The 27354-nt window shown below is 45.2% G+C and overlaps 2 protein-coding genes across 3 annotated transcripts in view; one reads left to right on the forward strand and one right to left on the reverse strand.

Annotated features, from left to right (window-relative positions):
* NOL8 (nucleolar protein 8) overlaps window positions 1-7250 on the reverse strand; it is a 135871-nt gene extending 128621 nt beyond the window's left edge. The window contains exons 1-2 of the mRNA XM_075321792.1: window positions 7171-7250; window positions 3790-3954 (exon numbers count right to left, since the gene is read on the reverse strand). Coding sequence (XP_075177907.1) covers window positions 3790-3922 — 133 coding nt within the window. The 5' untranslated portion in view covers window positions 3923-3954; window positions 7171-7250. The remainder of the gene's footprint in view (window positions 1-3789; window positions 3955-7170) is intronic.
* An 80-nt stretch (window positions 7251-7330) lies between these two features.
* The window catches only part of LOC142249854 (centromere protein P-like), a 389082-nt gene continuing 369058 nt past the window's right edge, over window positions 7331-27354 (forward strand). The window contains exons 1-4 of one of the 2 annotated variants that reach the window (XM_075321790.1): window positions 7331-7811; window positions 12058-12207; window positions 15067-15218; window positions 23244-23332. In XM_075321790.1, coding sequence (XP_075177905.1) covers window positions 12071-12207; window positions 15067-15218; window positions 23244-23332 — 378 coding nt within the window. In that variant the 5' untranslated portion in view covers window positions 7331-7811; window positions 12058-12070. The remainder of the gene's footprint in view (window positions 7812-12057; window positions 12208-15066; window positions 15219-23243; window positions 23333-27354) is intronic. The other variant, XM_075321789.1, reaches the window with a different exon arrangement.

Below are 27354 nucleotides of genomic sequence, written 5' to 3' on the forward strand. Positions count from 1 at the left end.
CGGAGGGATTCCATCCGGAACCGCCTGGTCTTTACGTGTTTGTTGAGAAGTTTCAGGTCCAGGACAGGTCGAAAAGACCCGTCCTTCTTTGGGACCACAAACAAGTTGGAGTAAAAACCGTGGCCCTGTTGCTGAAGAGGAACAGGGACCACCACTCCTTCTGCCTTCAGAATGCCCAGCGCCTGCAGAAGAGCCTCGGCTCACTCGGGAGGCGGGGATGCCCTGAAGAATCGAGTCGGGGGACGAGAGGTGAACTCTATCTTGCAACCGTGAGACAGAATGTCTCTCACCCAACGGTCTTTTACCCGTGGCAGCCAGGTGTCGCAAAAGCGGGAGAGCCTGCCACCGACCGAGGATGCGGAGTGAGGATGCCGAAAGTCATGAGGAAGCCGCTTTGGTAGCGGCACCTCCGGTGGTCTGTTTAGGACGTGACTTAGACCGCCATGCATCAGAGTTCCTTTGATCTTTCTGAGGCCTTTTGGACGAGGAGAATTGGGACCTGCCCGCGCCCCGAAAGGACCGAAACCTCGACTGCCCCTTCCTCTGTTGGGGTATGTTCGGTTTGGGCTGGGGTAAGGATGTATCCTTTCCCTTGGATTGTTTGATGATTTCATCTAAACGCTCGCCAAACAATCGTTCGCCCGAAATTGGCAAACTGGTTAAGCGCTTTTTGGAAACAGAATCTGCCTTCCATTCCCGTAGCCACAAGGCCCTGCGGAGTACCACCGAATTGGCGGCTGCAACCGCCGTACGGCTCGCAGAGTCCAGGATAGCATTAATAGCGTAAGACGCAAATGCCGACGTCTGAGTGGTTATGGACGCCACCTGTGGCGCGGACGTGCGTGTGGCTGCGTCAATTTGCGCTTGACCTGCTGAGATAGCTTGTAGCGCCCATACGGCTGCGAATGCTGGGGCAAAAGAAGCGCCGATCGCTTCATAGATGGATTTCAACCAGAGCTCCATCTGCCTGTCAGTGGCATCTTTGAGCGAGGCCCCATCTTCCACTGCAAGTATGGATCTAGCCGCCAGTCTGGAGATTGGAGGATCCACTTTGGGACACTGAGTCCAGCCCTTGACCACGTCAGGGGGGAAAGGGTAACGTGTATCCTTAAGGCGCTTAGAAAAACGCTTATCTGGACAAGCATGGTGATTCTGGACTGCCTCTCTGAAATCAGAGTGGTCCAGAAACATACTCGGTGTACGCTTGGGAAACCTGAAACGGAATTTCTCCTGCTGGGAAGCCGACTCCTCCGCCGGAGGAGCTGAGGGAGAAATATCCAACATACGATTGATGGACGCAATAAGGTCGTTCACTATGGCGTCCCCGTCCGGAATATCAAGATTGAGAGCGGCCTCAGGATCAGAATCCTGATCAGCTACTTCCGCGTCATCGACCAGCGATTCCCCTCGCTGAGACCCTGAACAATATGATGATGTCGAGGGAAAATCTAAGCGAGCTCGCTTAGTCGGTCTGGGGTCTGTGTCAGAACCCTCAGCTTGGGATCCATGAGATACCCCGGGAGGACATTGTTGGTCCAGCTGAGGGGGGCCCGGGAACAAAGAATCAACAGAGTCCCTGTGCTGAGATACCGGCCTGGACTGCAAGGCTTCTAGTATCTTAGCCATAGTCTCAGAGAGTTTTGCAAACTCCGTCCCTGTCACCTGAACAGAGTTAGCAGGTGGCTCCCCCTGGGCCCCCCCTAGCAGAGGCTCTGGCTGAGCAAGTGCCACAGGGGCCGAACAGTGCAGACAATGAGGGTCAGTGGAACCTGCCGGTAGCGGGGTCTTACATGCGGCGCAGGCAACATAATAATCCTGTGTTTTGGCACCCCTGCCTTTCGTGGGCGCCATGCTATTATCTTCCCTGAGCAACACAATAGGGTATATAGCCAGAAATCAACTGTGCACTATACAGTGTAAAATAAACATATAATGTTACACTACTGCACAATGGGGCTAGCACCACAGGTGCTGCTAACCACCCGCTTAAAGCGGTTGTGAGGCCACCAGAGTCCCTGCCTGGGTCTCCCAGATTTTGTCCCCCTCTGCAGCGTCCGAGGAGCTGACAGGAATGCGTCCTGAGGAGAGGAGAGAGCCGTGGGCGTCACCCAGAAAGAGCGGGAACTGGTGCCTGCACTGTGCACAGTGAGAGGAGTGGAGTATGCAAAGCATGCTCCAGCCCTCATTGCTGCTCGTTCTATGCAGCGTCCCGCCCTTCCCCTGCCTGTCAGGGCTATGGGCGGGAGGAAAGGAAACTAGGCCGCAAAAAGCCGGGGACTCTAGTAATAAACGCGGCCGCCGTAAAAGCGCGGCCGGCGTGGAAGTCCCCGGCGCACTACAAGTCCCAGCCGCGCCGCAGTGTTTCCAAGGCAGCGGCGGTCAATGCGGCAGTCCCTATACATAAACACACTCAGCAACGCTGAGTGTGTAATGGCACATATTAACCCGGTCAGCTCCGCGGTCCCCGGTGCACTAGCACACCCAGCAAAGCTGGAGTGTTGCTGTGCGCGGTCCCCACGGGGACACAGAGTACCTCCAAGTAGCAGGGCCATGTCCCTGAACGATACCCGGCTCCTATCCAGCAGGCTCCACAGGAGTTGTGGATGAAGCACGGTCTCCTGTGCCTGAAGACCGATAGGATCCCACTTCCACCAGAACCCTGAGGGGGATGGGGAAGGAAAACAGCATGTGGGCTCCAGCCTCCGTACCCGCAATGGATACCTCAACCTTAACAACACCGCCGACAAGAGTGGGGTGAGAAGGGAGCATGCTGGGGGCCCTATATGGGCCCACTTTTCTTCCATCCGACATGGTCAGCAGCTGCTGCTGACCAATCTGTGGAGCTGTGCGTGCGTGTCTGACCTCCTCCGCACAAAGCAAAAAACTGAGGAGCCCGTGGTAGCACGGGGGGTGTATAGGCAGAAGGGGAGGGGCTTAACACTTTTGAGTGTAATACTTGTGCGGCCTCCGGAGGCATAGCCTATACACCCAATTGTCTGGGTCTCCCAATAGAGCGACAAAGAAAGAGACTCAGCTTACAATCGCAGCATGCTGCGATTGTTTTCTCGGTCCGATTAGGGCTGAGAAAATAATCGCCCATGTGTGCTGACACACAGGCTAGAATTGGTCCGAGGGGAATGCGATGTTTTATCGCACTCCACTCGCACCGTTTTTCTCGCCGTGTGGCTTAGGCCTAACTCACATTAAGGCCTAAGCCACACGGCGAGAAAAACAGTGCGAGTGGAGTGCGATAAAACATCGCATTCCTCTCGGACCAATTCTAGCCTGTGTGTCAGCACACATGAGCGATTATTTTCTCAGCCCTAATCGGACCGAGAAAACAATCGCAGCATGCTGCGATTGTAAGCTGAGACTCTTTCTCTCGCACCCATTCAAGTGAATGGGGCGAGAGAAAAATCGCAGTGCACTCGCGGTATACCGCTAGTGCAGTGCGAGAATGGCAATAGCCGGCTATGCAGGAGAGAGGGAGAGAAATCCCTCCCTCCCCTCCTCAGTGCCGGCCCACCCCCCGCAGCTGAGGTCTGCTCGCACGAACGGACCTCAGTTGCAAGGACACACGCATGACACTCTGCTCTGCTGTACTGCCAGCGCGAGCCGAGTCTCATGCAAGGGGATCGCAGTAGTCCCCGTGTGGCCCCAGCCTAAAAGTCTTTTCCAAAATACAAATTGGACACAGTTAGTGGTGCACTTCATACTGCTGGGACTGCCACAAACCACACCAAAAAGAAGTCTTCATTTAGCTGTGACCTGATACAGTTTTTTACGTACCCTGATCATCTTTCCGGCAAATAATGTCCACGTCATCCACCTTTCCAAACCGACCAAACCTTTCGGAGAGTTCAGCATCGGTGACCGAAGGACCGAGACCACCAACATATAAGCGTCTTAAGGTTGTCTCCATTTTTGAGACAAATGTGAATGTTGCGGAGATTTCTAAGATTAGAAAAAAAATAAATAAATACAAAAACCGTAAGACTGTATTCACACAGTTTCTGCTACAAATGAGTAGGAAAAAAGTTAAACGTTTCAACTGGAGAATGTCTGCTCCGAAAACCGCACAGCTTCAGTGACATATCAGTTTGTCAGCACATAGGAATATTTCACTTCGGCAGGTAAGGGGAGAAAAATGCAATTTTCTCAGAGATGATTATTAATGATAATATATATAAGATATAATACTATAAATAAATATAAATAAATATAAGATATTAGATATATATAAGTTTGTTGTATTCACTTGGTAGTATTGATTTATGCAAAGTTTGTTAAATTGACAGTAACTCCCAGGAGTTGTCGCCGTATACACCTTCGCACAGACTTCAGCCAGTGGTTTGCGCTCCCTCTATTAGGCCTCCTTCACTCATTCGTGTTTCCGGTACATGTGGTGTCCATTTCCATAAGTACTGGAGAGACATAGACCCATTAAAATCAATGGGCTTGGTCACACATTCGTGTTTTCACATCGACAGTGTGACCGTATGGAGCACGCGTGTCCATATGCACCACACGGCGACATGTCAGTTTTCTGCTGGCAGCACAGGTGTCACATGGACTGCACACTGATGTCATCAGTGTGACACATACCATAGAAAACAGTGCTTTTTTTTTGGTGTCTTTCAGGCAGACCTGCTCCAAAAGTGCCTTAAAAAAGTGAACATACCCAAGTGTGACTCCAGCCTAAGGGTATGACTCGCACCAGTGCAATGTGAGAAAATGTAAGACAATGGTGCAGCTCAGAATGGTGCATGCTGCGATTGTCTGCGAGAGTTAGCACTTGCACCCATTCAAGTATATGGGTACGAAAGAAACATCGGGCTACACTTGGATGTTATCCCAGTGCAGTGCAATATACGCACAGGCTGACAATGGAGGAGATGGGAGGATTAACCCCTCCCTCTCATCCGCAGCGCCCGCCCTCTCCTTCACAGCTGTGACCCGATTGTAAGATCAGGTCACAGATGCATGACACTTGGCTCAGGCTTGAAGCAGAACCTGAGCCGGGGGTCATTAGCATATCACATGCTCTCGCTAATGTGACTCCAGCCTTAGGCAAATCATATTAAAAGGGAACCTGTCACCAGATTTGGGGCCTATAAGCTGCAGCCACCACCAGTGGGTTGTTATATACAGCATTCTATCATACTGTATATAAGAGCCCAGGCCGCTGTGTAGAACGTAAAAATCACTTTATAATACTTACCTAACGGTCATTGCAGTGGAGTTGAGTCATATGGGTGTCTCCATTCACCAGTTCCTCTTTCAGCCATCTTTGTCGTCCTTCTTCTAAAGCCGGGATGCATGACGTGTCCTACATCATCCACACTATCCAGCATTGAGGTCATGAGCAGGCGCACTGATCTGCCCTGAGCAGGGCAGATCAAAGTATTATAGTGCACCTGTGCGGGACCGGTGAGCGTAGGACGCGCCATGCACACAGGCTTCAGAAGGAGGACGAAGATGGCCGAAAGAGGCAGCGCCGGAACATTCATATGACCCAACTCCACCGCAGCGACTGATAGGGGAGTATTATAAAGTGATTTTTATGTTCTACACAGCAGCCTGGGCTCTTATATACAGCATGTTAGAATCCTGTATATAAGAGCCCAGTGGTGGTGGCAGCAGCTTATAGGCCCCAAATCTGCTGACAGATTCCCTTTAACCCCTTCACCCAAGGGTGATTTTCTACTTTTTCCCCCCTTCCTTCTTCCAAGACCCATAACCTTTTTATTTTTCAGTTAATATAGGCAAAAGAGGGCTTGTATTTTGCAGGACGAGTTGTACTTTTGAATGAAATCATTACATTTTACCACATATTGAACTGGAAAACATTCCAAGTGCGGTCTCATTGCAAAGAAAAAATAAATAAAGTGCAATTCCACAATGTGCATGGTAAAACTGACCTGATAATATTATTACCCAGGACAGTAGGAGTTTGTAGATACCAAACATATATAATTTTGTTGTTTTTTTTTGTTAAAGTGAGGACAAAAAAATATTCAGAAATTTAAAAGGAATATGAAGGATATGAAGCTGCGATCATCCATTATGCTGTACAGAGCGGGGTATCAGCACCAGCTCTATATAGCAGAAATCACGATCTATGAATGGGGAACGACAGTCACAAGGGTCATCAGCTGACCTCTGGCTGTCATGAAAACCCATCGTCCACGCTATCACATGTTGGATGTGCCTATTGGTGGGATTAGTAATGCGTTGTTAAATTCCGCTGTCAGATTGACAGCAGCATTCAGCTGGTTAACAGTAGCAGGTGGATCCTCCTTCCACCTGCGGCTGTTAGAGGCACATTATGGATGATTAAATCAGCTGTCAAGTGCCAGTAAAGATGCAGGTTCAGTATGACAGCCTGCACACAACCGATGGTGTACATGTAAAGGGGTTAAAGGGAATGAATAGGTTAACAGGTTTTTGCTACCTCATCTGAGATCAGCATAATGTTGGGAAAGAGACCCTGGATCCAGTGTGTCACTTAGTTTACTGGGTGCAGCAGTTGGGACACTGTACATCGTCTATAAACAGTGAGCCGCTAATCTGAGGAAGAGGAGGGACTGGACTAGCAGGCAAATGAGCAGTAGTCCAGGCAGTGATAATCTATTGGTGATAAAACAATCATTGTATGAAAATAACAGCACACAATCTACTAAGTGACATCTCTGAAATCTGTTTCCTGCCAGGGCTTGACAAACCTGGGGGACGTGTGTGTGTGTGTGTGTGTGTGTGTGTTGCACATACAGAGCGGGCTCAGCAGCTGATCCTGCTCCATAAGGCCTAGGTGCCAGCTGTGTTGCCCACTGGAGTCTGCTGCCATCAGAGCCATCTTTAGTGGCAGCAGTTCAACCCCACAGATGCTGCTGATAAATTGAGAAACATTTGGACTCATGGAAGGAGCCCCCAAGTGCCTGGATTCGCCCCCGCAGGGCTCTGCATCACCTATATGGTCCTTTCCTACAGGAAATATTTAGTATTTGGGGTTTTTATTGCTAGGGGACTCAGTGATGAATGAGGCCATGGGCTCTCCCATATAAAGTAGTGAGAAACACTGCACTGCCTGCCGTGAGCGAATGGAGGACGCAGACACGTGCTCACCACAACCCCCCAATACTCCGGTCCCCGCCATGAGCCGCCTCTCACCTCATCACCTCCCGGCCCGGCACTGCCACACTGCACAGAACCGCACGGAAAAAAACTCACATTGCACGCCTGTGTCCCGTATAATACGTCCTCACCGGAAACAAAAGCGCGGCTACAACGTGCCGCTCTGCAAACCGCCCCTCCCGCAAAGGAGCCGCCGCTTCTGCTGCACGTTATAGTCTATAGGAATGACGGAAGGACGTACGTGTACTGCTACAACCTTCACAATGCGGAGTTTATTGTGACAGGAATCTCGGGAGAAGCACAAATTCTGTACGTGGCAAACCGGAAGGGACGCTGAAAGGAGACGCACATTGGATCAAACCATTTCTTCCGCGTTTGCAGGGGGAGACAAGTTTACTTTTTTCATGTTTTTTTCAGAAACAGGGAAGTAGCTTACAAAGTACGGTGTTTCCCAGCTCATTTTTTTGTCGCCTCCAGAAGCCTTTCCCTCTCAGTGCCTGATCCCGCTATAAAACGGGACGTGATTATTTTTTATTATTTTCTTGCCTTTGGTATTACCGCGCAGCTGTGAGTCACAAGAAGGCGCGAGTGGTTTGAAACGAGAAGGAAAGAAGTGAGGCGAGAGCTGGTGAGGAAGGTCGGAGTGCACCTAGTGGATGAGGTGGGGTAAACTACAGGTGAGTAGCTGCCGGGGAGAATGTCGGGAGCGCGGGGGTGGGTCCTGCCGCCGGTGGGCGGGGCTTATGTGTGCAGGCGCTCTGATTGGACATTGTCAGGGAGCCACCTCCGCAGTGGAGTTTTTTTGCAGCACTTGTTACTTTATGGCCCAATTACCCTGGAGCCGGACCCTGCTCCTGTATCATCTGGAGGGTTTGTGGTCCTTTCCTACAGGAAATGTTTTTTTTCTTTTTTGCAGGAAGACTCGTTAGTTATGAGTGACACCATATAAAGTAGTGAAAGACAGAAAAACCCCAAGTGAGGTGACAGGTGGAAAAAGACCACAATGCTGCCTTTGGTTTTTTTGGGGTCGCGTTTTTATAGCATTTTTTTATGTTGTAAAATTGTTGGGGGGGTTTCTACAGCATTTAGCGCGTGGTGTCAGTAGTTCTTTGCTATGTAATCTGACAGCAGCATAACATAGGGGCAGAGATCCTGATTCTAGTGATGTCACTTACTGGGCTGCCCGCTGTAGTTTTGATAAAATCAGCAGGGAATCATCACAACAGGACTAGTCACCCTGCTGCCAGGCCGTCTTCCATATTCATGGGCTCTGTATACCCCGGGGCAGGTGACGGTTCCCCTTTACAACAGGACTCTGCTGTGTCAGGGGCTTCCACGACGCGCCGCACTCTCTGGCCTCTATCAGGTCATGGACTATCTATGCTTCCTATCTGTGAATGGCCTCAAAATAAACTCCAGTAACGTCCTATTCCCAATAATGTGACTGCTCTGGACTTTTTTTTTTTTTTTTTTTAACTGTGCAGATCCCTCCATTGCTCCTCCTGGAAATGTAAGAATCCATTGTCATCTGAGTGGTAATTGTCCATACACCGTGACGCTGACTAGTTGTTAATGGTCTCGTACTCAGTACTCAGAGGAGGATTCATCTTATTGACAATAAGCGATAGGACATTTCCAAGAGGAATAACAGAGGAACAAAACAAAAGAAGGAAAATCTGCTCAGGAATGATGACAAGTATGACCTTGCAGAGCTCGCGGCTCCTCTTCTGGACCGTTACAGCCTCTTAAGTGTCGGCTGCCACATTTCTGTCTCTCAAGGATGTTATAGGGTTATTGTCTCCTGGAGCACAGATCTTACCGATTCTCCTTGGTGATTTCGGTACTTTTCTGTTTGTGCACCTTCACATTAATTTAATAGTAAAGGTGTGTGGATCTTAGTTTTTCCTTTTTTTTTTTTTTTTGCAGTATATATTGGGGGGAGGGGGGATGTAGCCTCCTCCAGGGCTCAGCACCCTTATTGACCCATCTTTCCCACACAAGGTGTTAATAGCGAGCACTGCCTACTTCACTTTACTCTCCCCATTCAGATAAGTCTGCTTTGGCACATAGAAAGGCAGGACAATAGTGATAGGGACCATCCATATTTAAGTACACCTTACATGATTGGAGGCTTTTGCGTTCCTTGATCAAAAATTGCTAAGTACCATATTTTTTGCAAATTTAGAGAAGGAAAATGGGGAAAAAATAATTGGTAATGTTAAAATGGGGGTCTGTCGTGTGGTCTTATCTTATCTTATAGGCCGAATGTAGCTCACCAGGGGAGTCACAGGAAGCCAGCAGCGGCACAAGTGGGGCGATGCTGGGAGGAGGGGGTGTCACGTCGGAGCAAAGCAGACACTATTGCTCTCCCGGTGACTGATACAATGGACTTTAGAAAAATGACGCTAAAGGTGGCGCAAGCACAGATTGAGATCTTGGAGAGCCAAGATCACAATCTGCGCATGCGCCATTTTCCTAGAGTTCATCATGTCCGTCGCCTAGAGATTATTGGCACCTGCCTCAAGACGCCATTATACCCCTCCTCCCAGGGCCCACCGCACCACCCCACTTGTGTCACTGCCGGCTTCCGCCAGCACCGGTCCTGTCTCCTATGACCCCACTCCACCATTCCCGAGCCTCCCACCAGTAAGCTGCATTCAACCCATAAGACACACCCCATCCCCCCCTTTTTTTTGGGGGGGTGGAGGAGTATGAGGAGCGTCTTATAATCTGAAATATTCGGTATTTTCCCTTTAACTTTTTTTTTAAGCAATATGTATGTTTGTGTATGTATGTGTGTGTGTGTGTGTGTGTGTGTATATATGTATATATATGTATGTATATATATACAGTTAGGTCCAGAAATATTTGGACAGTGACACAATTTTCGCGAGTTGGGCTCTGCATGCCACCACATTGGATTTGAAATGAAACCTCTACAACAGAATTCAAGTGCAGATTGTAACATTTAATTTGAAGGTTTGAACAAAAATATCTGATAGAAATTGTAGGAATTGTACACATTTCTTTACAAACACTCCACATTTTAGGAGGCCAAAAGTAATTGGACAAATAAACCAAACCCAAACAAAATATTTTTATTTTCAATATTTTGTTGCGAATCCTTTGGAGGCAATCACTGCCTTAAGTCTGGAACCCATGGACATCACCAAACGCTGGGTTTCCTCCTTCTTAATGCTTTGCCAGGCCTTTACAGCCGCAGTCTTCAGGTCTTGCTTGTTTGTGGGTCTTTCCGTCTTAAGTCTGGATTTGAGCAAGTGAAATGCATGCTCAATTGGGTTAAGATCTGGTGATTGACTTGGCCATTGCAGAATGTTCCACTTTTTTGCACTCATGAACTCCTGGGTAGCTTTGGCTGTATGCTTGGGGTCATTGTCCATTTGTACTATGAAGCGCCGTCCGATCAACTTTGCGGCATTTGGCTGAATCTGGGCTGAAAGTATATCCCGGTACACTTCAGAATTCATCCGGCTACTCTTGTCTGCTGTTATGTCATCAATAAACACAAGTGACCCAGTGCCATTGAAAGCCATGCATGCTCATGCCATCACGTTGCCTCCACCATGTTTTACAGAGGGTGTGGTGTGTCTTGGATCATGTGCCGTTCCCTTTCTTCTCCAAACTTTTTTCTTCCCATCATTCTGGTACAGGTTGATCTTTGTCTCATCTGTCCATAGAATACTTTTCCAGAACTGAGCTGGCTTCATGAGGTGTATTTCAGCAAATTTAACTCTGGCCTGTCTATTTTTGGAATTGATGAATGGTTTGCATCTAGATGTGAACCCTTTGTATTTACTTTCATGGAGTCTTCTCTTTACTGTTGACTTAGAGACAGATACACCTACTTCACTGAGAGTGTTCTGGACTTCAGTTGATGTTGTGAACGGGTTCTTCTTCACCAAAGAAAGTATGCGGCGGTCATCCACCACTGTTGTCATCCGTGGACGCCCAGGCCTTTTTGAGTTCCCAAGCTCACCAGTCAATTCCTTTTTTCTCAGCATGTACCCGACTGTTGATTTTGCTACTCCAAGCATGTCTGCTATCTCTCTGATGGATTTTTTCTTTTTTTTCAGCCTCAGGATGTTCTGCTTCACCTCAATTGAGAGTTCCTTAGACCGCATGTTGTCTGGTCACAGCAACAGCTTCCAAATGCAAAACCACACACCTGTAATCAACCCCAGACCTTTTAACTACTTCATTGATTACAGGTTAACGAGGGAGACGCCTTCAGAGTTAATTGCAGCCCTTAGAGTCCCTTGTCCAATTACTTTTGGTCCCTTGAAAAAGAGGAGGCTATGCATTACAGAGCTATGATTCCTAAACCCTTTCTCCGATTTGGATGTGAAAACTCTCATATTGCAGCTGGGAGTGTGCACTTTCAGCCCATATTATATATATAATTGTATTTCTGAACATGTTTTTGTAAACAGCTAAAATAACAAAACTTGTGTCACTGTCCAAATATTTATGGCCCTGACTGTGTATATATATATATATATATATATATATATATATATATATATATATATATATATATATATATATATACATACACACAATGTATATGTGTGTGTGTGTGTTTTGGTTTGGGACCGTGAAGAAGGCGAAACGCGTAGTCCGCTACTGCGTGTACCTTGCATTATAACTTTCTGTTAAAAGCTCTGGAATTTTTAACTAGTGCACAATAAAGTTGGAAAATTATCTTTTTACTGCGACCTGGAGTCGCCTTGTATTTGCTGGATCCATTTGCTTGAGATATATATATATATTTTACTCTATCCTCCACATTTGTTTGTATATTGGCCACACAGCGGATTTGTGCACCTGTACATTCATGTAATACTAGGTTGTTTTTGTTTTTTTACATTATTTTATGATCCTACGCTTTATTTTTTGTCTCAGCAGAATACCAAATATGCAGAGAAATATCATTGAGAGGTGTGATGATGAAATTTCTTCTCTCAAGCAAGAAATTCAAGAACTGAAGGAGCAATATAGAGAAAATCGGAGAGAGATCACGTTCCTGTCCAGTGCCGACATCAGGAAGGCATTGTAAGTATGAAGTGTTGCTATTCTTGCTTTCAGCCCTTTAAAGGGAACTTGTCTCCTCTACAAAACACAATTTAACTGCAGATTTAGGAAAATCTCCAGATAAATAAAGTCCTGCATTTGCTGCTTACTGGAGCAGCAGCTACAGGGAAAAATTAAAGTTATATCCTCCCTGCAGCTGATTGTTTCCTGTCATCGGGGAGTATTTGGAATGTCCACAGTCACTGGTCACTCCACCGTGAGCATGCTGCTATCACTCCCCGGTTTCTTGATTGGCAGCATATGTGCAGCAGTCAGTCAATGTGCACACGCCAAGAGTTAATTAGTGAATTACATATAGGTGATATTCCTGCTCTGCTAGCAGTATCATCAGAAGCCTGGTGTGATGTCGGGGAGATATCTGCTGAAAGAGGACCTGTCACCAGGTGAATTGTGACCTCTTTTGTTTTGTTTTTTTTCTGCTACTTTCCTGCCTACATTTTTAATTGTTTTTAAATTCACCATATGGTTGAAGAGATATGTGGCTTTTCATTTGGTAGTAATTTTTGTGACTTTTACTAAATGGGTGTGAGTTACAGGTTCCTCTAGGGTGTGTCTTTAGGCAAATTTTCTGTTTTTTTACTGAGTGGGATTAACAGGTTCCTCTGTGGAGTGTCTTTAGGCAATTTGTATTGTCTTTATCAATGCAGTGTGATTTACAGGATCTTCTTTAGGCAACTTTTCTGGTCTTTACTAAAGAGGTGTAATTTACAGGATCCTCTGAGGTGTCATTAGGCAATTTTTGTTTTTTACTAAAGGGTTGTGATTTACAGGATCCTTTGGGGCGTGTTGTTTGGCAATTGTTATTGTGGCGCCCTGGACTAGCCAGGTACTGCAACAACACACCCCACACCCCGAGATAGGCACATCAGTCAGACACAAATCCTTGTTGCCTCCCTCCAGGGGCTGATATCCACACCAGGTGGGGTGGAGCCAGGCGGTTGACCCCACCCACTGAGGAGTTCACAGTCCTGGAGGCGGCAGAAGGAAGTCAGTTCAGCTCGGGCAGAGCTTGAGAACAGTGAGAGAGGTGAAAGAGAGAGGAGTAAAGTGGTAGTAGAGGAGCAGACTGACCGTGTCCGGATACGTGGCCCGGGCACCAAGAGCAAGGTTGGCAGACGATGGTGGCCGTCTGCAGGAGAGGCGGATCGACGCGGAACCGTAGGACCGGGGACGGGCGGTGGCCCGCCGGTACCGAACCGGGGAGCGAAGTGAAGCCAGCACAAACCGGCAGGGCCTGCGGACCCCGACCAGGCTTGGAGTCGCCGTTAAACAGGTCAAATCCATTAGTGACCGGAACCCCAAGGGTTTCCAAACAGCCAAGACCCGATTTGAAGGCAACCGTCCAAACAGCACAAGGGAAATACAGCTACCGCCACAGTTAGAATTCCCTGGGCCAGAGCCTGCGGGCAAAAGGGCTCCTCCGGCATATATCCACGCTGGGGAGCGGGTTACCGGTGGGAAGCCATCGGGACCGAAGTTACACAAAAGGTCCAGGGAAAGGCAGCCACCACCAACCGTCCGGGAGAAACCACAGCAGCCGGCTGCAGGACCCGTCCATCCAGCCGTTTGTTTTACCGGAGACTCCGCATCTGTTCTTGGCTGAGTGATTACCACCGTGCCATCCGGCACCGCACTGCCCCCGCGACCCTGCACCTCACCAACCGTACCTCCCCGCCACACCTTATGGGGCCCCGGGACAACCAACTCCTACCCACGGAGGGGGAAACAACATCCCAGCTGCTCCCTGTCATTGCTCCCGGGATCCCCGTCACCAGCAGCGGTGGTGCCCCAACCTCACCACAACCCGTGGGTGGCGTCACAGACCAAATCCCAAAACCAAACCACCCCTTTCACTCAAGGGCAAGGTGCGCCGCTCGAGCCCCTGGATCCAGCCCACCGCTCGAGCCACCGAGCAGCAGCAGCGCCGGACCCGAGCGCCAGCGAGAGCGCAGCAGCGACGGCTCCCTCCCCGCCCGCGACAACTATGGTCTTTACTAACGTGATGTGATTTACTGGATCCTTTAGGGTATGTCTATAGGCAATTTGTATTGTCTTTAGTAACACGGTGTGATTTGCGGGATCCTCTGGGGCTTGTCTTCATATGATTTTTATGGTTTTTACTAAGGGGATGCAATTTACAGGATCCTCTGGGGAGTTTCCTTAGGCCATTTTTTGTGGTCTTTACTAAAGGAGTGTGATTTACAGGATCCTCTGGGGCGTGTCTTTAGGCAATTTTTATGGTCTTTACTAAAGGGGTTTGATTTACAAGATCCTCTTGGGAATATTGTTTGGCAATAAGAAGGCCCATATCTCTGTGACCATACGGTGGATTTATTTAAAAAAAAAAAATGGGATACTCGAGGGAGCAGTGGAAATAAAATAAGAACAAAAATTGGGCACTTTTGACCTGGTGACAGGTCGTCTTTAAGAGCCGGGACTTTGTGACTCCTGAGCAGTGCTAGGTATTATGGACTGCATGGCGACCTCTTATTTTGAAGTTCGATCTTTTAACAGGATGCACGCATGTGGTGTGAACAAATCATCTGCTGGGTTGAAAATACTGGGTCTTCTGCTGTCCCACGATTCTACATATAGGCTAGAAAATGGTGCCCCGGCCGCAACTGAGCTTGGTTACGGCTTATGCTATTGCTCTCTTTTCTCAGCCATCTTTGAACATTCCATCATATGAGACCTTCTTTATCCTGCTCGTAGTACTTGTACATATGTTTAATGATGGATTTGGCCCCATGGTATTGTAGTTACTGCAGTTAACATTTGCATTTTAAAATGTGTTCTTATTCTTTATGTTCTTTATTTCAGAGATTCTTTTGACGTCGAAGAAAGCAATGATGATGGCACCAGCGCTAAAAATATGCAGGCAAAGCTCGCGATTTGTGAAGATGAAATCCAATACTTTGAATCACTATTTGGAATAGAGTTCACCAGGTACTTGAAGAAAACTGAGAATAAAAGTAAGTATCCAAATATCTACTAGAACTCTAGGCCTACCTATTGGAAGTAGCAAGCCTAAAAGTCAATATTGACCTTTTAAAGGGAATCTGTCAGCAGGTTTTGCGATCTCATCTGAGAGCAGCATAATGTAGGCAAAGAGATCCTGAATCCAACGATGTATCACTTACATTACTGGGTGCAGCCGTTCTGACACAATTAGGATTTTTAGATTGTCATGTAGCAGAGCTGAGAATGCTGTGCCCCCAAAACCAGGCTCTCTATAGAAAGTACAATGACAGTAAGGTGTCAATCACAGGAGAGAGTGTGGCGGACTGCCTGAGTGTGATATAGTTGTCTGAGCAATGAGAAGTCCTGCTGCTTAAACAAACAACAGATGGATTGTGACAACACAGGCATCCCTGAATTCTCTGTATTAACTCCTGCAGCATGCTGTCTTCAGATTACATAACAAAAATCTGCTGGCAGATTCCCTATAATGAGCCTTGTCATATGGTTTAGGATAAAATTCCAAACCAGACACTCCATTTGCAAACATGTGTTTCAGGGTGCAAATCAGGAGATCAGATTTGGCCTCTGACAAGTTATCTAAAGGGGAACGTTTCTCTGTATGGAGAGTGACATACCAGTGTAAGGATACTTATAAGCCATGGTTGGTTTAGTGTACTGGTTTGTCAGTTGTTTTGAGAAGATGAACCCGTGCAGCTTCTTAACCCAAAATGGGACGGCACGTGTGGACACACAGGTTACAGACCACAGTGTTTGCTCCTTTTTTAGGTGACACCACTTTGTCACACTTAAATATAGTTACATAGTTACATAGTTACTTAGGTTGAAAAAAGACCTAGGTCCATCTAGTTCAACCTTCCTCCACCAGTTCTACATTTAGTCACTAAGTCATTTATAACCAACAATGTTGTGTGTACTGAGGAAATCATCCAGCCCTTTTTTAAAAGCTGTTATAGTATCTGCCATTACTACCTCTTGTGGTAGGGCATTCCACAGTCTGACTGCTCTAACTGTAAAGAACCCTTTCCTATTTAGCTGTCGGAATCGCTTTTCTTCCACTCGCAGTGAGTGTCCCCTGGTCCTTAGTATTGTCTTTGGAAGAAATAAGTCATGTGCCAGTCCTTTATATTGACCACACATGTATTTATACATATAAATGAGATCTCCTCTGAGACGTCTTTTTTCTAAGCTAAACATATCTAACTTTTTCAACCTGTCATCATATGGGAGGCCTTCCATTCCTTGTAATAGTCTAGTTGCCCGCCTTTGAACTGACTCTAACTTCTGAATGTCCTTTTTAAAATGTGGAGCCCAAAACTGGATCCCGTATTCCAGATGTGGCCTTACAAGTGATTTATAGAGGGGTAATAATACGTTGGGATCGCGGGATCTAATCTCTCTTTTTATACACCCTAAAATCTTGTTTGCTTTAGCAGCTGCTGCTTGGCATTGAGTGCTGCTGCTCAGCTTATTTGTAATGAGAATACCCAAGTCCTTCTCCTGTTCTGTAGTCCCGAGTTTACTTCCATTTAATGTATACGCAGTTATAGGATTACTCCGTCCTAGGTGCATTACTTTACATTTATCAACATTAAATCTGATTTGCCAAGTATCTGCCCATTCTGACATCTTATCCAGATCTTTTTGTAATATTGTACTATCAAGGTCAGTTTTTAATATCCTACATAGTTTGGTGTCATCAGCAAAGACTGACACTTTACTATCAATCTCATCCACAAGGTCATTAATAAAGAGATTAAAAAGAATTGGTCCTAGCACAGATCCCTGCGGCACCCCACTGCTGACTGCAGCCCATTTAGAGAATGTACCATTTATGACTACTCTTTGTTTCCTATCTTTTAGCCAATTCCTTACCCAGTTGCATATTGTGTCCCCTAGTCCTTGCTTCTGGAGATTTAGTATAAGGCTATTATGTGGTACAGTATCAAATGCCTTTGCAAAGTCCATATAAATCACATCAGCTGCATTACCAATATCCAGATTTGAACTTACCCCCTCATAGAACCCCAACAGGTTGGTTAGACACGACTTATCTTTCATGAATCCATGCTGTTTGTCAGTTATCATATTATTTTCTGCAATATATTTTTGCATGTCATCCCTTAAAATGCCCTCAAAAACTTTGCATACTACTGATGTCAGGCTTACTGGACGGTAGTTGCCTGGATCTACCCTCTTACCTTTCTTAAATATCGGTACCACATCAGCAATCCTCCAATCCTGAGGCACCAACCCTGTTACAAGTGAGTCTAAAAAGATGAGATACAGCGGTCTGTCGATTACGGAGCTCAATTCCCTCAATATTCGTGGATGAATGCCATCTGGCCCTGGGGATTTGTCAATGTTTAATTTACTCAGACGTAGGCGTACTTCATCTTGTGTTAAATTAATTATATCGGGTGGTGGACTTTGATTTTTCACTTGTTCAATGATCCCTGGTACAGTCAGTTCCTTGGTGAATACAGATGAGAAATGCCTATTTAATATCTCAGTCTTTTGTTTGTCCTCTATAACTAACTTGTTATTATATTTTAAGGGGCCGATACTATCCTTTGTTTTCCTTTTGGCATTAATGTATTTATAAAAGATTTTGGGATTTATTTTAATGTCATTGGCGATTTTTGTTTCAGTAGCTAGTTTTTTTAGGTTTTTGCACCCAGTCCGGACTTAGAATGGTGTTCCAAACGTGATTCCTATTCGATGAGGGATTTCGTCTCAGTGCGAATGACCCTGGAGTTTGGGTCATGCGCACTATGAAGCCGGGTGTACGTGTCCTGGCTTCATACTGAAGTAGTGCGCAAGAGCGAAACTCTGGGGTCATGTGCACGGAACCGAAATCCAACGATGGCGGCGGAGAGGTGAGTGAGATCATCCTGTAACGCTGCACATTTATTAGCATGTTAGTACACCCACAGGGGCATACTAACATGCTAATGGGGGCGACTGGCCGGGGAACTAACACCCAGGGGACTAGTCCCTGCGCTCATTAGCATATGATAAAAGATCTTTAGAAATGCTTTTTCTAAAGATCTCTTTATGCTAGTGTATACAGGGACGGTTAGGCAGGGATTAGCAATATACACCCAGAACTGCTCGTGGATCTGGGTGCATATTGGACCTAAAAGGTTCCCTTTAAAAGGAGTGGTCTGAGACTGTTCTGTGCTGGCAGAGATCGGTGCCAAGCACAACATCCAGTTAATTAGGAGGTCCTCCTTAGGAGGTCCCGTTGGCAGTCAGAGACACATTGTGGGGGTTACTGTGTCCATGGGTGAGACTTTACTTTGATTTTGAGGGCGCTTATTGGGATTACCCTGCCTTATTATGGCCAGGAGAAATAGCAAGACTTTGGCTATATACGTGCAATAATTCCCTCTATTTTATAATCCTCTATGCGGTTTCCAATTTTTGTACACTCCCTGGATTTCCCTATATTTTACACTTTTGTGTCTGCCTCTTGTGGGATTGGGATTGTTTTGTCCCCCCCCCCCCCTATTTTTTGTAAACATCTAGTAGCACCTTTGTTTTAATGTGTGCGTTTTTCTATGATGATTCTTTATTATATATTCTTTGATAAATAAAATACATTTTTACCTTTTAGCCATTTAACTCTGTTTGCCCCCTTTTTTTGGTTTTCAGATTTCTAAACAGGGAGTAATATAAATTTATCAAATTCTTGAAGTATGATTCCAGCCATATTTGCCCCCCAAAAGTCAAAAGGCACTTGTTCCCTTATGAATTCTACGGTTTGCCCAAACAGTAATGTATGATCACATATAGGATACGACCACCCTCAGGGGAAATTGTGTGATAATGTGTAGAATACTATTAATTCTATTAGAAAAATTAGATTTGTGGTTGGTCTCTAATGTACAGGCCCCACAAAGCTACTTGACAATTGTATTGTTCCATTAATCACTAAAAAGTCACTATAAAGCAAATATAATAAAATGCTGCCATCTGGTGGTGATTTTCTAGTAATACACCAATGAGTAACTACATGAAGCCATCACTCCTTTCTCAATTCAGATCCCAAAATTAAGCATGTTTACCAACCCCTTTAACTAAATCCACTACTATTAGTGCACATGATACAAAACATATTGTGATGTTTGGCTAATAGCACTAAATAAAAGAACTTATTAGGTTAAGTTTACTGTGATCATGTGTGGAGCGCCACCTTCACTTCCTTCTCTAATGACTGACAGCTATAGATTTATTATTTTTTTATTTCTTATTATGCTGCCCTCCACAATATGTGCACAAAAATGCATATTATATAGAGCAAGTGTGCTTTTACATGGCCACATTCCCACAGCCAAGGCTTCTTCATTTTTCCATGTTTAAAGGGAAGCGGTCACCAGATTTGGGGCCTATAAGCTGCGGTCACCACCAGTGAGCTCTTATATACAGTATCCTAGAATGCTGTATATAAGAGCCCAGGCCGCTGTGTAGAATGTAAAAATCACTTTATAATACTCACCTAGGTGTGGTACAGTGCAGATGGGTCAAATGGACGTCTCCAAAGTCATGGTAACTGGGGATACTGAACATAAATGGGGAAAGTTTAAGGATATACTGCTAGAGTCCTGTAAAAAACGTATACCCTCTGGTAATAAAATGTCCAGGAATAAAAAAAGCTCAAGGCATGCATACATCTGACAAGATACACACCTGGTAGCATTGTCCATGGAGCACCTATCAAATGGGGATAAACAGTAAAGTAGAAAAACAAAGAGAAAAAAACGAAAAAACCCAATGGGAAACGTATAAGGATAGATTCAAACTATGTTCTTGTGTCAAACTATGTAATTGTGTTGAAACTATGCACTTATCTTAAATTCAGCACTTTACTTCAGTTCAGCACCTCGCTCGCTCAGCACCTCGCTCGCTCAGCACCTCGCTTGTGCTAGGTGGTTTATATAGATGTACAAATATGTTTATGAGAAAAAAAGACAAAAGTATTATAGGAGTGATCACTTTATTTTCTAACCAGAAATACTGTATCAGCAGCGTCCCTAGCACAGAGGCTCCTTCATCAGGAGGGTGTACAAAAGAATGACGGAGACAAGGACACCAACACATTCATGTGATACCCTTTAAACATAGCTAGAGTCATACAACTGAGGGTTTTCACCCAAAATGAGAGATGGGAACGGTGAAGACTTGGGAGGTTAGAGGTCTGGAGCCCCCAAATATCTTGATGTATCATCTTTTATGTGTTGTGTTTTGTCTCAGTCATTTATTAGTAAACTTGCATGATGAAGGAGCCTGTGTTATTGGAACACTTGCAAATCTCATTTTTTGGGATACCCAATAAAGGTTTCACTCCTCTCCCTGTCATAACAGGTAAGTACACACAGTTTTTAGGCAGTACCGCAATATAATATTTTTTTCTTGTGCATCATAATATTTTGTCACACTTTTAAACCCATCAAAGCTTGTTTGTCTGCTTTGTGTTCTGTACGGAAAAGGATCGGAGACCTCGAGATGGGGTAATGGGGACTTCTAGGCAATACTATCATCAGGATTTGCAAAATTGATATCCTCCAGGAGGAATAAAGGCGGTTCTCTGTTGCTATCCAGGCAGCATTGTTTTGCCGAATAATCTGCTCCTGTCAGGTGGCAGAAGAAGCATGCCCGCTCAGACTGTCACCAAAAGTCCCAACTAGTCACCCTGTACCCCTCTGTGCCAAGAATGCCTGAGCAGTGGTCTTTCTTGTAAAATGAACAGGGATCATCTGGATCTTTTTGGGAAAGTCCTTTAATATGTAACACCAACTAAGAACTTTTGATCAAAAACAGCCTTTACTAAGGTCTCTAATGGCCACTACTCCCTATTGTTTCTCTTAGATCTCTCCGCCGCTTTTGACCCTGTGGATCTCCAGCTCCTCCTCACTATGCTCTTCTCTATCGGGCTCACGCACCACTCTCGCCTGGTTCTCCTCCTATCTCTCTGACCGCTCTTTCACTGTTTCCCTTGTCGGCTCCTCTTCCTCTTACTGTCGGGGTTCCTCAGGGTCAGTACTACGCCCCCTCCTCGTCTCTCTATACACTGCCCCTATTGGACAAACCATCAGCAGATTTGTTTCCAGTACCATCTCTATGCTGACGACACCCAATTCTACACATCATCTCCTGATATCACCCCTGCATTATTACACAATACCAGGGATTGTCCGTCTGCCGTCTCCAACATCATGTCCTCCCTCTATCCGAAACTGAATCTCTCCAAAACTGAGTTTCTTGTGTTTCCTCCCTCTACCAACCAACCTACACCAGACATCTCCATTACCTTCGATAATTCATTCATTACTCCCAAGCAGCACGCTCACTGTCTTAGGGTTATATTTGACACAGAGCTTTCCTTCATTCTTCATATACAATCACTCACTCATGTCAATTGCATCTTTAACTTTAGAACGCGCAACCATAGAAATCAACCATAGAAAACAAGTAACCTAGCAGGCCTGCGAGGCCCCAGCTATGCATTCTAGGGTTAAAAACATTTCCAGAATCCGATTATTTCTTACCTTTTGAAACTGAAAACCCCCTGACTGTCGCTCTTATTCATTCTCTTCTTTTTACTGATAGGTCTCCTTCTAAACAAACATTCTTCTCTCCAATCGTCTTGAATGTGGGAGCCAGGGTCGTATTCCTGTCCAGCCGCTTCACTGATGCCTCCACCTTGTGCCAGTAATTATTACACTAGTTGTCTATCAGCTACAGAATCTAATACAAACATATCTCTCACCCACAAAGCTCTATACAGTTCTGCACCGACCCATCATCTCATCTGTCTATCATCCTACCCACCCCCTCCGTTCCACAAACTATCTTAGACTAACATCCCCCATAATTCAAACCTTACACCACATCACTAAAACTCTTCTCGTGTTGCACCAGTTTTCTGGAATGCACTACCACAAACAATGCGACTAATATCCAGCCCTATGTTTTCAAGTTTGCATGAAAAACACCTTTTTAGACAAGCTTATCATCTTGGCTCACTAACCTAATCCTCGCCTGTTTCCACCTCTTAAATGCTATTCATAACCTTCTCCCTCCTATTTCTGTCCTCACATCCTCCATACAACCAATACATGCACTTAAACAGTTACTATCTGATAAACGGATCATTCACCTTTTATATGAAACCCATTATTTATCATAACGATGACCAGACACTATAAGTACATTCTACCTACTGTGCCCCCCTATTCCCCCATAGATTGAAGCTTCTCAGTCCTCACTTCTCCTGTATCTGTTGAACTAATGTGCCACTTTGTTTTTTTATTGTCTGTACATGTCCCTGCTTAATTGTAAAGTGCTACAGAATATGTCGGCGCTATGTAAACTTTTTTTATTATTATTAGAGCCCTGATTATCACTTATTAATACATTTACATTGTTTTATTATCCCTTTCGCCCATGACAGCACCACCTGAGAGATAGGTTCCGCCCACATCAGGACAGGAAACCCACTGATAAAAAGGCGGTACCTCTCCTCCACATCAGTTTGGTTTCCTGTCTTGATCCACGGCCGACCCTTCTTGGTAGACGGGTATTACAGGCGGTGGTCCCTCCCTAAGGTGATTGGTCTCTAGAATCTCTCAGGTGGTGCTGTCATGGGCGAAAGGGAAAAATCTTAATTACTTACCGGTAATGGGATTTTCAGAAGCCCATGACAGCACCCTTAGTTCCCCCCCTATTCACTGGTTATGGGCACCCTTCGGGGAGTGTTAGAGTTAATGGTGTATTCCTTTGGTGGTGGTATGATTAACATTTTTGTTTGTGTTTTGTTGGTCCTCTCTGGCTCTGTAAACCTACTGATGTGGAGGAGAGGTACCGCCTTTTTATCAGTGGGTTTCCTGTCCTGATGTGGGCGGAACCTATCTCTCAGGTGGTGCTGTCATGGGCTTCTGAAAATCCCATTACCGGTAAGTAATTAGGATTTTTGCAAACAATCGCACATTGTAACACTTGTGTTGTTCTTGCAGCTGAGAAGGGAATCGTCTACAGCCATAAAGTGTTGGGCGACTGCTCCTTTCTACCATTTGAGATGGAGTTTAAAACCTTGGATGTACAGGTAAGGAGGAAAAGGGAATGATTTGTTTGTGGGCTTCCATTGGTGCCAACACAATTCATGGCGATGGGTTGGTATGTCAGCTGGTGGTCTGGTCTAATGAGCAGACTTTGCAATTAGGGTTATATAGGTTGCCAGTTAGTTATACACCGGAGTAATGCTCGGTAAATTTGACACATGTTAAAGTGTGATACTTCGATCTACTTTTAGCGCCATTCTCCCTTCTGGGATGAGTTTGTGGAGCACTTTTGACAAAGTCGTATATCATAGACATGGTACAAACTGTTTTAATGAGCTCAAAATGAAAATGACAGAAATCACCCAAAATGCCTAAAAAATGCACACACTCTATAAATGGGTCATAAAATACAGTAAGAAAAGAAATAGAAGAAAAATATTGCTGTTTATTTTTACATCTCACCTATGAAAAGAAGTAACAACAAGTCACATGTACTGCAGAATGGTGCCACTGACAACTATAAATCATCCAACAAACCTCCCGCAGCTTGGTTAAAGGGAACCTGTCAGCAGATTTGGGGCCTATAAGCTGCGGCCACCATCACTGGGCTCTTATATACAGCATTCTATCATGCTGTATATAAGAGCCCAGGCCGCTGTGTAGAATGTAAAAAAAACTTTATAATACTCAACTAAGGGGTGGTGCAGTACAGACGGGTTGGATGGGTGTCTCCGGGTGCGGCGCCTCCTCTTTCGGCCATCTTTGTCATCCTTCTTCTGAAGTCTAGGTGCATCACTCGTCCTATGTCATCCACACGTGCCGGCATTGAGGTCCTGCGCAGGCGCACTTTGATCTGCTCTGAGCAGGCCAGATCAAAGTATCGTAGTGTGCTGGTGTGAGGACCTCAATGCCAGCTCTTGTGGACAATGTAGGATGCGTCATGCACCCAGGCTTCAGAAGGAGGAGGACAAAGATGGCCAAAAGAGGAGGCGCTGGTACCGGAGAACGGAGACGTCCATTTGACCCATCTGCACTGTACCACACCTAGGTGAGTATTAAAAAAGTGATTCTTACATTCTACACAGCGGCCTAGGCTCTTATATACAGCATGTTAGAATACTGTATATAAGAGCCCGGTGGTGGTGGCCGCAGCTTATAGGCCCCAAATCTGGTGACAGGTTTCTTTTAATGGAAAAATGAAGAAGCCTTGGCTGTGGGAATGTGGCCATGTAAAAGCACACTTGCTCTATATAATATGCTTTTATGTGCATATGTTGTGCAGGGCAGCATAATAAGAAATAAAAAAAATAAATCTATAGCTGTCAGTCATTAGAGAAGGAAGTGAAGGTGGCGCTCCACACATGAGCACAGTAAACTTAACCTAATAAGTTCTTTTATTTAGTGCTATTAGCCAAACATCACAATATGTTTTGTATCATGTGCACTAATAGTAGTGGATTTAGTTAAAGGGGTTGATAAACATGCTTAATTTTGGGATCTGAATTGAGAAAGGAGTGATGGCTTCATGTAGTTACTCATTGGTGTATTACTAGAAAATCACCACCAGATGGCAGCATTTTATTATATTTGCTTTATAGTGACTTTTTAGTGATTAATGGAACAATACAATTGTCAAGTAGCTTTGTGGGGCCTGTACATTAGAGACCAACCACAAATCTAATTTTTCTAATAGAATTAATAGTATTCTACACATTATCACACAATTTCCCCTGAGGGTGGTCGTATCCTATATGTGATCATACATTACTCTTTGGGCAAACAGGAGAATTCATAAGGGAACAAGTGCCTTTTGACTTTTGGGGGGCAAATATGGCTGGAATCATACTTCAAGAATGTGATAAATTATAATACTCCTTGTTTACAAATCTGAAAACCAAAAAAAGGGGGCAAACAGAGTTAAATGGCTAAAGGTAAAAATGTATTTTATTTCTCAAAGAATATATAATAAAGAATCATCATATAAAAACACACACATTAAAACCAAGGTGCTACTAGATGTTTACAAAAAATAGGGGGGGGGGGACAAAACAATCCCAATCCCACAAGAGGCAGACACAAAAGTGTAAAATATAGGGAAATCCAGGGAGTGTACAAAAATTGGAAACCGCATAGAGGATTATAAAATAGAGGGAATTATTGCACGTATATAGCCAAAGTCTTGCTATTTCTCCCAGCCATAATAAGGCAGGGTAATCCCAATAAGCGCCCTCAAAATCAAAGTAAAGTCTCACACATGGACACAGTAACCCCCACAATGTGTCTCTGACTGCCAACGGGACCTCCTAAGGAGGACCTCCTAATTAACTGGATGTTGTGTTTGGCACCTATCTCTGCCAGCACAGACCAGTCACAGACCACTCCTTTTAAAGGGAACCTGTCAGGTGCAATATGCACCCAGAACCATGAGCAGTTCTGGGTGTATATTGCTTATCCCTGCCTAACCGTCCCTGTATACACTAGCATAGATAAAGAGATCTTTAGAAAAAGTATTTCTTAAGATCTTTTATCGTATGCTAATGAGGCCAGGGACTAGTCCCCTGGGCGTTAGTTCCCCGGCCAGTCGCCCCCATTAGCATGTTAGTACGCCCCTGTGAGTGTACTAACATGCTAATAAATGTGCAGCGTCACAGGATGATCTCACTCACCTCTCCGCCGCCATCGTTGGATTTCGGTTCCGTGCACATGACCCCAGAGTTTCGCTCTTGCGCACTACTTCAGTATGAAGCCAGGACACGTACACCCGGCTTCATAGTGCGCATGACCCAAACTCCAGGGTCATTCGCACTGAGACGAAATCCCTCATCGGACACGATGGCAGCGGACATGTGAGTGAGATCATCCTTTGACGCTGCGTATTCATTAGCATGATAGTGCGCCCACAGGGGTTTACTAACATGCTAAAGGGGGCGACTGACCAGGGAACCTAACGCCCAGGGGGCTAGTGCCCTCACTCATTAGCATACAGTAAAAGATCTTTAGGAATACTTTTTCTAAAGATCACTTCATCTATGCTAGTGTATACAGGGACGGTTAGGCAGGGATTAGCAATATACACCCAGAACTGCTCGTGGTTCTGGGTGCATATTGGACCTGACAGGTTACCTTTTAAGTGTTTCAGCAGCTTTCATGACATCACATCAACAGCAGCGACATCCCTTCCGCTTTGCTCTGTTGATGGGGTGTGACTGCCGACATCCTGCTGATTAACAGCTGACTCCTCCCTGCCTAATTGTAGGCAGCAGGCTGCCAATCAGCATGAAATTGGCAGTCACACCCTATCAACAGAGCAGAGTGGAAGAAACAGAGCTGCCCTGCTGACGGGAAGCAGCAGAATCGCTGCGTGCGTGTATATGTATTACATATATATACTGTATGTATTGTTGAAATACCTTTTGAAGTTATGACCACGTTCAGTCTTTTGGGTAGGAGTCTATCAGCATGGCACATCTAGAATTGGCAATCTTTGCAGTAGCTCCAAATCTGTCACATGGCAAGGGCATCTCCTGTGTACAGCGCCCTCTTCAGGTTACCCACAAATTTTCAAATGGATTCAGGTCTGCGCTCTGGCTGGGCCATTTGATCTTCTGGCAAAGCCATTCTTTTGTTGATTTGGAGGTATGCTTGGTGTCATTGTCATGCTGAAAGGTGAAATTCATGTTAATGTTTTTAGAGGACTGAAGTTTTTTCTTGCAAAATTGACTTCTGTGTGGAACGCTTCACAATTTTCTCCATCTTGACAACAGACCCAGTTTCAGCTGACAAAAAAACATTGCAAATGAATAATGTTGCCTACACCAGGCTTAGGCCATGTGCGCACTTTGCGGTTTTTTTTTTGCGTTTTTGGCTGCGTTTACAACTGCACTGTGTCATTGACAAAATGCATGAGTTGTGCTTCCCCATCAAAGTCTATGAGAATAATGCAAAAATCTATGCGCACGTTGCTTTTTGAAACGCATCGTTTTGGATTGTCAAACATTTGACCAAATCTCTGCGTTTAGAAAAGCAGCATGTCAATTCTTTTGTCCGTTTTGGCAGCGTTCTACAC

The sequence above is a fragment of the Anomaloglossus baeobatrachus genome, chromosome 8 (genome assembly GCF_048569485.1).
Source record: "Anomaloglossus baeobatrachus isolate aAnoBae1 chromosome 8, aAnoBae1.hap1, whole genome shotgun sequence".
In the NCBI taxonomy this organism is placed as follows: Eukaryota; Metazoa; Chordata; class Amphibia; order Anura; family Aromobatidae; genus Anomaloglossus; species Anomaloglossus baeobatrachus.